This window comes from Raphanus sativus, chromosome 4 (genome assembly GCF_000801105.2).
Source record: "Raphanus sativus cultivar WK10039 chromosome 4, ASM80110v3, whole genome shotgun sequence".
Lineage (NCBI taxonomy): Eukaryota > Viridiplantae > Streptophyta > Magnoliopsida > Brassicales > Brassicaceae > Raphanus > Raphanus sativus.
Window position 1 is genome coordinate 45,802,062 of NC_079514.1, and position 16,016 is coordinate 45,818,077.

A 16,016-nucleotide genomic window follows, 5' to 3' on the forward strand; every position below is an offset into this window, starting at 1 on the left:
TCTAAAAGAATATAAAACTAAAAAATATAAAAAGGCGGGTCCAAATGTAGAAATCTATTTAAAACCCGTTAAACTAAAATCTGTAGAATATCGGATCATGATAATAATTTTTAATTTTAATTTTAGTTGTTTAGTTTTAGGTTTAATTTTATTTTTTAAAGAAACATAATTTTTATGTTTGTGTGTTTATATAATCATATTCTGTATGATATGAATTTAATAGAATATATAAGTTTTGTAAGTATGTACATGTATCATATGGTAAGGCTTCGTCTTTTTGTCAATATTCAGTCCAAATTATTTGTTTTTTTATTTGAACATAAAAACAGGAATATAGGGAAGTTACGAACGGTTAACAATATTCGAAACCCAAATTATCGTTTCATATGCCGAGGGAAGTTACGAACGATTAACAATGCTCTAAAGGACCTTTTATTAATTGGTCATACAGGATAATCAATAGAATAGATTTTGATCCGCCCTTAAAAGGACGGGTAAATTTTTTGTTTTACATCTTTTAAAAGTTTAATTTTTATATTTGTGTTTTAAATTATTTTTGTTTTTAATTTGTATAATATCTTTTTTAAATGATTTATAAGAGGCTTTAATAATTATAATCTTTGTATAATATCTTTTTAGCTAGTTACGTGATTAATGACCATGATTAAAAAATTAAGAAATATAATTATGCAGTAATGGACGTTCACAAAAAATACGATATCAAATCATATTGAATCATACGTCCTTTTGGACCGTTACGGGATTAATAGCCAGTTACGTGATTTGGCAGTTATATTAATACAAAAGGTATTATTAAAGATGTATTTAGTGGCAGTTATAAAAATAAAAAAGTGGACATAACCCCATATCAATTGGACATGTTGAAGAATTAATAGAATACTAGATTTTGACCCGCACGCCCGTGCGGGTGTATATTTTTATAAAATATGTTGTTTTTATGTTAATATTAGAGTTGGACAAAAATCTGAATTTAAAAGTTCGAACCGATCCCGATTCAAAAAGAAGTACAAAATCCGAACCGAAATTGATTAAATATAAAAAGTTTTGTATTTAGATAACTGAAACCGAATCCGATCTGAACCAAAGTATTTCAGATACCTGAATGTATTCGAAATATATTTATATACTTATATATATTATTTTTAGACTTAATATATATAAAAACATCCATAATATATATGGTACTTATAAATTGGTTTAAATAATTAAAAATATATATAAATAGTTAAATGTAAACATTTAAAATAGTTAAAGTATACTCAAATCACTAAAAATACTTAATATAATTATTGATTCTCTATCCAAATATTTAAATCAAACCAATTTATATGTTATGTTCAATTATTCTGATATATGTTATTCAAATTTATGTGTAATATATTATTTTGTTTATATATTTTGAGAAATTTAAAGTATATAATGAATTTAAATGGGTTATCCAAACTTGAACAAACCCGCAAAGATCTGAATTGAATTCGAACAAAAAATTAGAAATATATGAATGTAATTGAAATCTTTGACCCCGAAAACCCGAAACCCAAGCAGACCTAAACCGAACCCGAATGGGTACCCGTACGCCCACCCCTAATTCACAATCTGTTTTTTTTTCTCTTTAAAACACACATCAAACATATAATTAACAGTATTTTATATGTACTATCATATAAATAATCACATATATTATATTTTCAATAATCCCATATATTGAAAACATTTTTAATAATGGTTATTGGAAAATATTTTAGTAAAAATATTTTTTTGAATATATGTATATTTTAAATCAACTTTAAATTATTATTTTGATTTAAAATATGTATATAAAGTTTAAATTTTGTTATATGATTATTTTAGACAAATGATATTTTAAAATAATTAGATTAGTTTATTTTTCGTATATTTTAAAGTTAACACAAATAGATAATTTCTCATAATATAATAGATTTTTAATTTTTTTTAGTAACATAAATTCATTATTTTCTTAATATAGTGATATCTATGTTTCCAAACAATATAATTTTTTTATACTGCTATTCATTGCTATTCATGTTTCCAAACAAATCTATTTTTTTAAACTGATATTCATGTTTCTAAGAAACTTACTTTTTAAACTGCTATCCAAGTTTCAAAACAAACATTTTTAAAAATTGTTATCTATATTTCCAAACAAACCTAATTTGTACTTCAGTTTTAATAATATAGATTAAACGTGATTTGTAAGCTTTCATAACAGAATATTAAGATATTTGTTACGATTTGATGATTGTTTTACAGTAGGAAAGGTTTTGTAATTTTATTGAATTCATTAAACACCTAAATTATTAGTTTATATTCAATGGTCCAAAAATATATTTTTATTTTATATATGGTTAGTTAAGATTATAACTATTCATTTCTTTTTATACATTTAGGATGTTTAAATAAGGATATTTGTATATAGAAATTGAAACTGATGATACCAAATCCGCGAACTTATGGTGATATTAACGGATTGGGGTAGCAATTTGTTTTGGGTTAGCCAATGTATAAAACGACGGTGTCTAAGTCAGTGGCATAAACTTGTAATTTTGGAAGAAAAATCAAAGATGTTTTTTATTTGTATTCATGTTTTAATAGTTTAGATAGTTATTTGGTGTTAAATTTTTTTGTTAATTATTGCAAAATTGATGGTAAAAACTTTGGCACGTGATTTTAGACTTTTAGTTTCCCAATATTATATACAGCAATTGATGAAAATTTGAGAATGTGATGCATGAAAGAGTAGAGCATTAAAGAAAAAACAGATGAAACATATGTTTATGGAATTGAGAGATATAAATGCAGTTATTGGGTAAATAAATTTTAGTGGGCTTGTTATTTTTTATTGTAAGAGACGTGAAAGCCTAATAATAATTAGTGAAAGTGTTGATTAAATATCAGTGGCATTCCATGGTAATTATTTAGGAAAAGTGAGGGTTAAACATCAAATGTACTTCAGTTTTAATAGTTTAGATATTATTTATTTATTATTCTCGCTAACACGTGGTCATGTTATATTTGTCACATCATATAATTAACTGAGTTCTAGCTTGCGGCCCCCTCTAAACCTCTCTGATTTTATATACGAGGTGAAAATCATGGTAAAGAAAGGAATATATGAAACCAAGAAGAATGAATATAAGCTCGAAATGAAAGTTTTATTGAATACGAAAATAAGAAGAACATTAATACAAACCGTGTTTAACATTAACACATTATAATACAAAGTGTATGTCCCATTATCCTATGTCTCCTTGTCTTTTTATAGCTTGTTTTTTTTTTATAAGTGAATTTCACTCATTAGAATGTGCAGCTGATACAATAGTTGGATCAAAGATTGACATAGGCAACTGACACATAAAAGCCTCCAAAAAGCTAAAAAATAAAGACTCTCAACCACAATAGTTAAGTCTCTCCAATCACACAAGGAAACCGGAGAAAGTCGAACCAAGAAAAAGAAAAATTGTCTAGGCTAAACACGGGCGAAACCTGCGAAAACAGATTAGCTATTGAACTTAGTTTAGGTGAATCTCTTAGCGTCATGTGCAATATAAACTAAGTTTAGGAATCTCTTAGCGTCTTAACTCACTATATTAACTTTTGATCATGCATTTTCCATATAGTTTAGTGTAACTCTTGCATATGCAGTATTGGGATTGCATGTGCGTTGCATCTCGTACCGTTTATGTTGAAATTAAGTGTAAAGGAGCTCAAAAAGAAATGTACGGGCCGGGGCATTGTGATATGCTTATGGTTTTGTATCAAAGATGTGTTTATTACCTTGAATTATGTGTAATTCTGAATCTGATTTGCTATTGCGATTATTGAGATAACTTGTATGTTAGAAGCACAATCAAGGTTCTAAGAGGTTGAGGGAGCAGATTGAGGAGGGTTAAGCAAATCTATTTTGGATGGCTTTATCTTTTGTTTTGACTTTTGATCTGCTTCTTGTTTTGGATCAAGATGTTTAACTTGTTAAACTTTTACCAACCGCTTGTGTTACACAAAGATCACAGTGTGTTACACACGAGTTCGGAATAAGAAATAAGATAGACGCTTTAGGCTTATTCAACAAGTTACGAATTTTGTATACTTCTCTGGAAATACTTTGTCTTTATTGAGATTCTGTGATAATGTTTACAACAAATGATTGATCTTTATATAGAAATCGAATCAATAGATATAAGAGACACACCTCTTCATGAAGAGTTACAACTCTTTGTATAATAACTGACTAATAACTAACTTATGTAAATGTATTAAGGAGAGATTAGATTATATAGTTTAACACTCCTCCTTAATCATATCTCGACTTGACTCCAAGCTGCTTCCTGAGATCTTCAAACCTTGAACCGCCCAATGCCTTTGTGAGAATGTCTGCGAGTTGATCATCCCCTTTGCAATACTCGAGTTCAATGATTCCTTTCTGCTCAACTTCCCTCACGAAATGATACTTGATCTCTATGTGCTTCGTCCTTCTATGTTGCACTGGATTCTTCCCAATTGCTATTGCTGATTTGTTGTCACATAGGATCGGAATGCCTCCTTCAAACTTCTGACCAAAGTCTTCAAATAGCCTTTGTAACCACACGGCTTGATTTGCTGCTGCACACACGGCTATGTACTCCGCCTCAGCCGTTGATTGTGCCACTGTTTGTTGCTTGCTTGACTGCCAACAAAACATGGCTGAACCAAGAGTAAACACATAACCTGAAGTGCTTTTCTTGTCTTCCTTAGAACCATCCCAGTCGCTGTCCGAGTAGCCTACAAGTCTTGGTTCTTCCACACTTGTAAAGTACACTCCAAAGTCTGAAGTTCCTTTGACATACCTTAACACCCTTTTGGCTTCTTGATAGTGCTTCATGCGAGGTGATGACATGTATCTTGAGAGATAGGCGCTTGCATACATCACATCCGGTCTTGATGCACACAAGTACAAAAGCCCTCCAACAATGCTTCTATACTTAGTCGGATCTCCATACTCCTTGTCATCTTCAATTTTTCCTCCTTTCCCTTGTGGTGTAAGTGGATTGCTTACACTCTTGCTGTCTCGCATCCCAAACTTGTCTACAAGTTTGTTTGCATATTTTTCTTGTGAAAGAAATATGCCTCCATCGTCTTGAATAACTTCCATTCCAAGGAAGTAGTTCAACAATCCAAGATCCACCATCTCGAACTCCTTCTTCATGTTCTCCTTGAATGTGTTGATGATCTGAGTATTGTTTCCTGTGATGATTATATCATCCACATACAAACTCACGATCAACACATCTCCTCCTTGCTTCATGATGTATAAGGCTGCATCATTCATACTCCTCTTGAAACCGTTGTGGAGAAAGTATGAATCTATCCTTCCATACCATGCCCTTGGAGCTTGCTTTAAACCATATAAAGCCTTGTGTAGCCTTAAAACCTTGTGTTCCTTCCCATGCGTCACATACCCAGGTGGTTGTGTGACATACACTTATTCTCTTAACTCCCCATTGAGAAAAGCTGACATCACATCCATTTGATACAAACGCAACTTCATCTGAGCTGCATATGCGAGTATGGCTCTTATTGTATCATGTCTTGAGACAGGGGCAAACGTCTCAAGGTAGTCAACACCATATTCTTGAGAGAATCCTCTAGCAACTAGCCGCGCCTTGTGCTTGATGTGATTGCCATTTGCATCGGTCTTGATCTTGTAGATCCACTTCACACTTATCACATTTTTCTTCTCTGGCTTATCTACTAGTTCCCATGTCTTGTTCTTCTCTATCATGGCGATTTCCTCATCCATTGCCTTTCTCCATTCCTTCTTACCACACGCTTCATCATAAGTGTATGGTTCTTCTTGTGCATGAAGACAAGCTTCTATTGCTTGAGCCGCCTCATCAAGGTCTACTCTCGGTGCCTTTTCCATGATTTCAATCATAGACTTGTACTTCTTTGGTGGCTCAGACGTTTCTCCATCTTCATCACTAGTATCATGATCATCATTTTGAATGAAAACAGGGCTAGAAGTACCTTCGGTTTGTTGAGTAGGCGTTCGAGTGTCTTCCATAGACAACTCCAATGTCTTCCTGACTTCTTCTTGCCTTTCCCAATCCCACTTCTTGTTTTCTTCAAACTCTACATCTCTTGATACTTCAATCTTCTCATTCTCCAGAATGAAAACTCTGTAGCCTTTGGATTGATTGCTATATCCAACAAAGACTCCACGCTTTGCCTTGACGTCTAGCTTCCTCCTCTTTTGATCCGGAATATGTATGTAGCATAAGCTACCAAACATCCTCATGTGTGACACATCTGGTTTGTGTCCACACCACTTCTCTATAGGAGTGACATCATCTTCTATTGCCTTTGATGGTAGACGGTTCTGAAGGTATGAGGCAGTGTATACCGCCTCTGCCCATAACTTGAGCGGTAAGTCTTGCTCTGCCAACATCGATCTAGCCATCTCCACCAAGGTCCTATTCATCCTCTCTGCTGCACCATTTTGTTGGGGTGAATAAGGTAAGGTAACTTGCTTGTTGATTCCTTCTTCTTCACAGAACCGGTTGAATTCTTGTGAAGTGAACTCACCACCTTCATCTGATCTCAACGTCTTGATGGAACAATCCGATTGCTTCTCTACCATTGCCTTGAACTTCTTGAACAGTGAGAAGGCTTCTGACTTTTGCTTCATGAAGTATATCCAACACATGTGAGTATAATCATCTAAGAATAGCAAAAAGTACCTGCTTCCATCAATAGATTGGTGCTGCATCGGTCCGCATACATCGGTATGCATAATCTCAAGCTTTTCTCTTGTCTTAGTTTGAGATTCCTTTGGGAAGCTCTTGCGTGATTGCTTTCCAAGCCTACACGCTTCACATGCCTCCTTCTTGACTCTAAACTTTGGTAACCCCTTTACCAAGTCTTTGTCTTGCATTTGTTGCAACCTTTTGTCGCCTACATGACCAAGTCTCTTGTGCCATGTCTCCATCTTGGCTTGCTCACTTGCGCTCATGGCTCCTTCTTCTTGAGCCGATCTCATCCTGATCTTGTAGCTTTTGTGAGTCATTGGGATATCCATTATCCTTCTGCCTTTTGCATCATCTATGATGCATCTCTTTTCTTGGAAGTTCACTCGGTATCCGCTTGAAACAATTTGTGGAACACTCAACAAATTTTTCGCCATACCCGGAACCAATAACACATTTCTGATGGTCCTCTTGCCACCTTTGGTTATGACAGTGATATCTCCTTTACCGGCTGTCATGACCATGCTTCCATTTCCAATTTGTATTGGAACCTTGATACTCCTATCAAGTTTTGAGAAATAATTCTCCTCCTTTGTCATATGATAAATTGCTCCACTGTCAACTATCCAGACATCTTCCATCACTGTTGTTGCTGCTTCACTCGCACTGAACAACGTGTGGTCTTCATACAAGTCTTCTTCTTCAAGACTTAGATGTGCTTTCTCCTTTTTATTTGAGTAGCACTGATTTGCAAAGTGGCCTAACTTACCACAGTTGTAACACTTCTTGTTACTCTTGTGATCCTTCTGTGGATCATCTTTCTTCTGTTTTTTCAGACACTCACTCTCATTGTGGTTGTTCTTTTTGCAGAAACCGCACCACTTCTTGCCTCCACGGCGCTTTGAGTTGTCGTGTGTGACACTAGAATTTTTCTGTTTAGCACGAGCATCGAATGCTCCTTCACTTGTGCTTTCTTCTCTTACAGCCAGCCTTGCTTCATGAGCCTTCAAGATCCCGATCAACTCTGCCATCCTTGTTGAAGTCAAATCGCTTGTTTGCTCCAATACACTGACTATGCTATCGAACTTGGCTGGGAGAGAGATGAGTATCTTTTGTATGAGTTGAACATCGGTCTTCTGCTCTCCATGATAAGTTAATTGATTTGACAAAGCAACCAACTTATCTGTGAAGGTCTTGACGTCTTCATCCTCATTCATCTTCAGATTCTCATACTCCCTTCGCAACGTTTGAAGCCGAATCAAACGAACCTGAGGAGAGCCTTCATACTCTGCCTTCAATGCATCCCACGCCTCTTTGGATGTTGATGCTGCTGCAATCCGTGAGAAGATCTCATCTGATACGGCAGTTTGCAAAATTTGCAAAGCCATCGTATCATTCGCCATCGCTTCTTCTCTAAGCGATCTCTCCCTCGTTGTCTCAGGGGTATCATTCACTTGTGCTGGTGGCACTGCCACGCCTTCTTCAACCACAGACCATAACTTCCTTGTCTTGAGAATGGTTGTCATCTTAATGCTCCAGAAGTTATACTTCTCCCCATCGAATATGGGTATAACTTGATTGTGATTTTGCATCGTCATCCTTCTTGATAAATCTTATGCAAAAATCCTCTATTCTCCACGCAAAGTATTTCTCTCAATAGTGCTTTCTTCTTCGTCCTCTCAAACGTAAAGCTCTGATACCATGTTAAACTTTTACCAACCGCTTGTGTTACACAAAGATCACAGTGTGTTACACACGAGTTCGGAATAAGAAATAAGATAGACGCTTTAGGCTTATTCAACAAGTTACGAATTTTGTATACTTGTTTGGAAATACTTTGTCTTTATTGAGATTATGTGATAATGTTTACAACAAATGATTGATCTTTATATAGAGATCGAATCAATACATAGAATAGACACACCTTTTCATGAAGAGTTACAACTCTTTGTATAATAACCGACTAATAACTAACTTATGTAAATGTATTAAGGAGAGATTAGATTATATAGTTTAACATAACTTTATAGCCAGAGTTTATTCGAGTCTGAATTGCCATTACTCTTTAAATTTAAGTTTGTTCCTGCTTATATGTTATAATTATGATGGACTTTTCAAATTGGGTTCAGATTAAGATATATATAAGAAAACAAAACAAAATCAATTTTTAAGCTGGTTCGCTCATTTATCTATTTTGGTTTGGAATGGTTTTATCTAAACGGAGCAGCTAGATATATATTAATAACCAGAGTAGTATTTGAAACACAAATACTATATAACTTACCAATTATGGAGGTTTATTACCAATGAGGTTGATTTTGCATTGGACAGTTTCTTGAGTTTTAAAGTGACACTAAAATGATGTAGTTATTGGGGAAAAAATACTCCGGTATCATTTTCTTCCAGGCTCCAGGCAGGATCCAAACCTCCGGATCTCCACTTACGAAGTAGTCTGGGTCCTCACTGAAAAGAACTATCCAAACTACTCGAATCCCCTAGCTTATCTTCCGTAACGTAGTATCCTAAACATGATTTACACAAAAATGCCCTAACACTAACAAAGAAATCACATAAAAATTCTCATGATAAAAACAAAAATTCCAACTAATATGTCAAAATCTTTAGAATTCCCTAAATTAGGGGCAGACGCAAAGGTTGACGTACGGGGGCATGTGCCCCCAACTAATTTTTGATTTTCCTTAAGTATTTAGTATAAAAATATGAAGTGCCCCCATCAAAAATTTAAATACAGTGAGAAAATTGTTTGTGCCCCCAACTAATTGTGGTTCTAGATCCGCCCCTGCCCCAAATTGTCTTTTGTCACTCTCCCTCAAAACGAGACAAGTTTCTCTTGGAACTTCTTGAGATTCTTTCAAGATTCCAACTTCGGGTTTTAAGCTCTCATCCTCTAAAGAGCAGTTTTGTTTCACTCCATGGGAAGATAAATCTGAGCTATGATCACTTTCACTCGCATATCATGTGATTTGTCTACTTTAAATCCAAAGATTCTTGGGACATACTAGGCTGAGTCAGTTTCTGCGGCTTCAAGTTCCCTTAACAAATGAAGCACTGTTGTTCCAATGCAAGCTCCATTAATATCTGCAACCTAACTTGAAATCTTTTCTGCTAGAAAAAAATCGCTGCTACTTCTAGACTGTTTAACTGTTTAAAGAACTTGCTTATTAAAGCTTGCTTTTTTTTGATAAATACTGAGAATTTAATATGAACTATCTCCAAAAAAGGAACAACTGTTTTCAATATAGCTTTCAGTTGTGAATTGTGAGAAAAAGGTTTCTACCACCTTACAGTTGGTGTCACATGGGGGGAAACTGACAAGTAAAATTTTGGGAGCTACAATCAAGTCTCAGTCCTGCTTCAAAGCTTTTGTGATGAACGATTTGGCAACCATAATTCCAATATAAGCCAATGTTGTGACTATAATACCCGCTACAAGGACTGCATTGTCGTATGCTGAGTGCTGGACCCTGTACACTTGCACGCCTATAGTGTTCCAATTGCTCTCCGTCCAGACCGGATCAACCATCCCCATAGCATCCGATGTGTTTTGGGGCAGAATAGTCCAAGCGCCATCTGCATACTTCAACCTTGTTGAATATGCTGGAACATACCTGACACAACCAGAACAACCGAATCAATCCTAGGTTTTGTTGAAGAGAACCTGGAAAGATTCTTCCAAACCATGCAAGGCCCCAAGCACAGTTCCGATGTGACATCACTAGCTTATAATTTCACATTCCTAAGCGAAAAGAGTTTACCTGGTTGTGGAGACCACGCATGTTCCCTCCTTGTTACTCTCTGCTTTGATGCACAACTCGTCCGTTTTGCTACAGGTTCCTTTTGAACAACTTGAGGTTGTGTTACCCTTTTGCACAGATGTTTTCTCAGCCAAAATGTTCCATAGGAATCTAGAAACATCACCGACAGAACCAAGGTAAGGTTTGGAGGAAGGTTCTCCAATGATGACGCCAGCATAGTTGCCTGGGCAAGTGTTCGTCGGTGAAATATAATCTTTGACCAAGTTGCATGATAAGCCCGGCTCACAAGATAGAAGACAGGCTAGAAGCTCTTCAACAAAAGAAGCATTGACATGGATAGATCCCAGAGCTGAATTGCTTGAATCTTTGCTGTCACTTGCAAGGATGTAAAGCGTACGGGCCACAACAGAAGCAGCTGCTACTACAGATGAGGAGTTGATATTTGCTGCAATAGATATACCAGAAAGGATCAGAAAAAGTTTTTTAAAAAATAGCGTTTCTGAGCCGAAAGAAGAGAAAGAAAGGTTGTGACATTTCTTACACAAATCATCGAGGTGACTATGGTAGAACTTATTCACAAACTTGGTATCAAAGTCTTCAAGAACAACAGCTGAAGTCTGAGGGTTCTGCAACAATGAAATATGATGTTCTATAAGTTTTTCACCCTAGGCCATCTGATTCAGAACCACATTAACATCAAGCAATAAGCATATTTTTCCCATCATTTCATGAGTTCAGTTCTTACAGTAAACAGAAATGAGATCGAAACACCAAGCTCATATATATTGTACCTTCTTCATGAATGCCATCATGGATGATGGTGGTATTCCAGGGTTTGTCTTATCAGCTGAAAGAATCTTGATATTCTTTGATGCAAATGAATCCTGAGCTATCTTTAAAGCATCCAGTGTCATGTTTGTAGCAGAAGAAACCTAAAGCAGAATACCAAATGTAGAGGTTAAGTCGCCTACTACAGTATCACACGACCTAATGAATTAGGTAAGAATTTCAGCGTATCAGGAATTTCTCACCCTAGTTTTATGAGCAATGAAGGTATTTATCCCTCCACTCAAACCTTTCCCAACAGATCCTATTTCAAGCACCTGATAAATAATAGAAGACAGCAATTTGAGAATTGTGAAGCCTCAAAAATCACAAGGAACACTAATTAAGCAACAAATGTTACCGTTTCAATAAGAGCATCACTAAGGCCTGTAACAGCATCTGAATGGAGATCTAGTTCGTGTAAGAACCTCCTGCTGCCAAGGTAACCCCACGTTTCTCCGGTCAGAACCAAAAATACAAGCTGCGGGATACACGCGTCAAGCTATAAGAGGCATAGAACAGCGACGTGCAAGCTTGCTAACAACAAATTCACATGGCACACTGATGTGTTTTAGAAAGTCCATGGTGATTATATTTATTGATTAGCACCTGCTTTTTGAGATTACTAAAGCCCTCAACTCGAGAAAGAGCGTCCACTGCTCCCAGAAGAGCTACCAGTCCCTGAAAATCAAATGAGTCATTGAACACTGAATCTGACAAGAAGAGTAAATAAAACATTTATAGGTCTAGCCAGAAGCAATAAATAGAAGATCTCACAGATATTGGTGAATCTGCACCAAAGCTCTTGTCACGGAAAAATGATGCAGAATCCATGGAGGTCACAGTTAGCACAATTGGTTTGCGATTGTTGGAAGAGGAAACGTTGATTGGTGGAAGCGCGGACCAAACACTGTCCTTCATAATAAATATATTAGAAAAACAAAGCCGCAATCCCTTCTGTCATGTACCCACGATTAGTGCAGCCTTAGATGCTTCAATTATGAATTCGAGTATTGAGGAAAAGGTTTTTACCTACGGTTCCCGTATTACAGATCAATCCTACTAGACTAATACAATATACGAATAGGATTCCACAAATGTTACCTATATCCGCCCAATGGGAGGCAAGTTCCTTCCTGTAAACAAGCCTCCGAATTGTGTGTACCAGCTTTGGTAGTCTAATCCATAAAAATAACGGGTCAAAATATTAGCCACAATAAAAAAATCATATATATTTTTGACATTCTAGACTGCTAAAGCCAAATACCTCCATAACCATATTGAACTCAGCAACGTCACTTGTATAAGTTTTATGCTTCATCTCTTTCTTAGAAAGGAACTGCACCAAAATATTAGCATGCACTTAAATAGTCAAAAACCTTTAAGTAAATCTATCCAAGATAACTTGACAGCCACCAAAATTTGGATTAAACCAACACAACAATATACATAGATCTAGCTTCCTGACAGAGCCTCATCACGTAATAACAGTAACATACTACCTACAGGCGTAGTTGACAAGCCCAGTAAACACTTTATTAAGTCTTCCCAACAATATCTAAAACTACAAGTAGGTCATGAATAGGCTACAACCGCAAGACAAGTTGATAGGCAGTGGTTGGTTCCAATTGCAGACTAAGGAAACCAAAAATACGAACTTAAAAAACTACAAACTCTCAGCTGCACCCAGATGCATAAGATAAACATTTAAGGACCAAATTGTATTTCTATCATGATTCGGTGATAACTGTTTAGCAAAATTTCTGCAATCTAGTTCAGTCTAAAGTAAAGCGTAATCATTTCACATAAAACTGAGAGGCAAGTCTCATGCAACATTTTTCCATCAAGGAATACTGCTCTTAAGAGTGACCAACTGTCAAAATAGCCTTTAGTTATTTCACTCACAAACAGAAACTCATGTTTATAATTTCATAAGAATGCAAGTTTGAAGGATTACCGTCTGCACCGCTGATATACCACTTTCTGACAATAAGTACACAGGAAAATTATAAGCTTTCCACATAATGCTGGATGCCTGCAAATAAAATGTATCATTTTTTATAATGGTCAAAAGGGATAGAGACCCATTACCTGCAACTACTCTTTAAATTGAAATTAATTTTTCTCGATGAAAAAATAATAAGTTGCACTGTCAGTTTACTAAGGTGAATTATATGCGGCCGTCTTATAACTTCTTTGTAAGCGAACTTCTTAGCACATACAACCATTCCATTTTTTTTTAAATATATACCAAGAACAAACAACAAGATAAGGATTTATTATGTGTGAGCATTTAGTCGTAATATTCGAGAAAAAAATAGCATATAACTCGGAGATGCTTGTCAATGGACTTTGTGATAATTGATTAATATAATTTCCAGCCCTGAAACATGCAGCACAAGATGTAAATTCAAAGATTCAGACAAAATTTATGATACGTACAGTTGGATTCCATTTGTAGTCAACGTTTCCATATGGTGAAAACTGCGCTTGGGGAAACATTTTATCAGGGGAAAGACCTACAAGAAAGAAGAAAGAAATACTAGTGCCATGACCAAATATAAGAGGGTAATCAAAAAAATATGCGGATTGGCAGAGTACCTTTTAACTTCTGTTGAAAGCTAGATCCTGACTCAATTAGAACGCCACCAATTTTGCTAGCAAAACTCAAATCATTAGACACCCTGAAAATGGCAATAGACCATGAGTCATTCTATTTTAACAGTGTACAAAATCTTATGAATCATGCCAGAAGTAAAACAGAATGGGCATATTAGGATTCCAACGTGATTGCTAGCTTACGAGGTACAAAAGCTAATGATTGATAGCAGAACTATATCAGTTTGTAGAATGAAAAGGAAGCAGAAGACTCCAATGAAATAGAGGATCTTAGTGAATCGGAATGCATAAACTCCTGATGCACTAACAAGTAACAACAAAAGTAACATGTAAGAGAGAAATGCACATTGCAGGACCGTAAACGGCTAATGTAAATTGCTTATGAGGTACAAAACCTAATGAGTAATTCCAGAAAAAAATAGTTTGTAGAATGAAAAGGACACATAAATCTACAATTAAATATAGGATCCTAGTGAATACAGAATGCACTAGTTCCTGATGCACTAACAACAAAAGTGACACTAACTACACCAGTTTCATGCATACCTACATGCTAGTACACAGATTAAGAGATTTATTCCAAAGATGGAAGAGAAGTTTAACAAAGAAGAGAAAAAGGAACATGCCTGGTGAAGAAATCCTCCATTTCATCAGCGGTGACCAAAACAGTGTGCGGCAGAACCAAATCTTTAACATCCTTAAGTTTAATGATTGGAGCCACCACCTTACTCAACCCAGGATCTGAGAGCATTTATTAAACATCAAAATCAGGGGAACCAATCGAATAATAGCTGTCAGTTAAGGGGAGTAAGAAATTTTAAAAGAGAATGGTGGTTACTGGAACAGCCAATCTGTCCAGAGAGATTGAGAAGGCGGACACAAGGGTACCCATCAACAGCAACATACATAAGCTTCTGAAGGTCAGGCACAGATTCAATAGATGCTATCTCACCTACACAACACAACGGAGATCACATTACAAAACTAATCTTGTATCAAAAATCAACAAAGGGAAAACTCACCAGCGAGAGAGATAGGGAGAGGAGGAAAGAATGAAACTAGAGCAAGTGTTAAGGAAACAGCAACGAGCCGAGGAAGTCCCATTGCCATGGCTGCCGCTGGAGAGTTGGAATCAGCGGAAGAAGCTATTTAGAAATCATCGCTGCGGAAATGAATGTGACCAATTAGGTTAAGAATCGGAAGAAGGATTTGGTGGAGGAAGAGTAGCTTAGCTTACCTGGGAGAGATGGATGGAGATGGAATCGCCGGAGAAAAGAAACCCTAATTGGGGAATTACGCGGTGGGAGAGTTCGGAGAGTCAAGACTGAGATGTGTTTCTTTTGAGTTATTTTATATTTTTGAGCGGATGTGAACAGATTAATTAAAACATGGGTCAATTTGCTAAATTCCCAAAATTAGAAGTGGAATTAAGAATATAACACTGGTTTTAGTAACATTGACTTTTGGTTCACTTTTGTTATCAAAGGCTAAGGCAGATGTGCGGTGGAGTTCTCCGAGTCAAGCGGGGTGGACCGTGATGCTGCTCCTTAATGAGCAAAGTATCAAACACCAACAATGGGTTTCAACATGATCAAAACCATTGAACAAGAGATGAGGAGAGGGGTGAAGGAGAGCGTTACCAAAAAAGACTGGCCAGTGCTATTGTATCTCCACAGCCATCTAGGGAAGCCAATGGTACGATAAGGACTGAAAGCTTCGCCCGTTCCCTATCCCTATCCTTTTCCCCACCGGTTGCAATGAATGGGTTAGAGAATGAGCAAATCATAGGAGCCTTGAATGAGATGGAGTTAATCGATTCCAATGATGATGGGATGATGGATTGTGATGTTCCAGAGGATGATCGGTTGGAAAAGGACATTGTGGAAATAGAAAATAAATCACATTCACTGGTGGTGGCTGGATCATCAACTGCTCATGCGGCTTCAAAATGCTCCAAGACAGCGAGGTGTGCGAATAGAATGAATGTTCCTTTCAGTATTCAAAACAAAAAGATTGAGTTCCTCCGTCGAGG

General features: G+C 36.3%; 1 protein-coding gene across 2 annotated transcripts; it reads right to left on the bottom strand.

Annotated features, from left to right (window-relative positions):
• Nucleotides 1-10,002: 10,002 nt before the first annotated feature.
• On the bottom strand, nt 10,003-15,378 carry LOC108855439 (nicastrin). Of its 2 annotated transcripts, XM_018629273.2 has the most exons (17): nt 15,222-15,378; nt 15,007-15,146; nt 14,823-14,936; nt 14,611-14,725; nt 13,967-14,049; nt 13,808-13,884; nt 13,323-13,400; nt 12,633-12,704; nt 12,470-12,543; nt 12,143-12,275; nt 11,975-12,046; nt 11,727-11,846; nt 11,572-11,643; nt 11,332-11,472; nt 11,082-11,166; nt 10,541-10,985; nt 10,003-10,393 (listed from the first exon to the last, which is right to left on the bottom strand). In XM_018629273.2, exons 2-17 carry the CDS (start codon nt 15,092-15,094, stop codon nt 10,129-10,131), a joined length of 2,034 nt encoding a protein of 677 aa, XP_018484775.2. In that variant the 5' UTR covers nt 15,095-15,146; nt 15,222-15,378; the 3' UTR covers nt 10,003-10,128. The 2 variants fall into 2 exon arrangements, with proteins under 2 accessions (XP_018484775.2, XP_056865184.1); XM_057009204.1 differs by having other exon boundaries at nt 10,541-11,166.
• Between the last annotated feature and the right edge of the window lie 638 nt (nt 15,379-16,016).

Excerpts from the sequence above, each read along its gene's own strand:
- LOC108855439 (XM_057009204.1), bottom strand. The coding sequence starts at position 15,094 with ATGGCAATGGGACTTCCTCGGCTCGTTGCTGTTTCCTTAACACTTGCT. Across the intron at positions 14,726-14,822 it reads TGGACAGATTGGCTGTTCCA|ATCCTGGGTTGAGTAAGGTG; the intron begins GTAACCACCATT and ends AAATGCTCTCAG. Across the intron at positions 11,644-11,726 it reads GTGATGCTCTTATTGAAACG|GTGCTTGAAATAGGATCTGT; the intron begins GTAACATTTGTT and ends ATTATTTATCAG.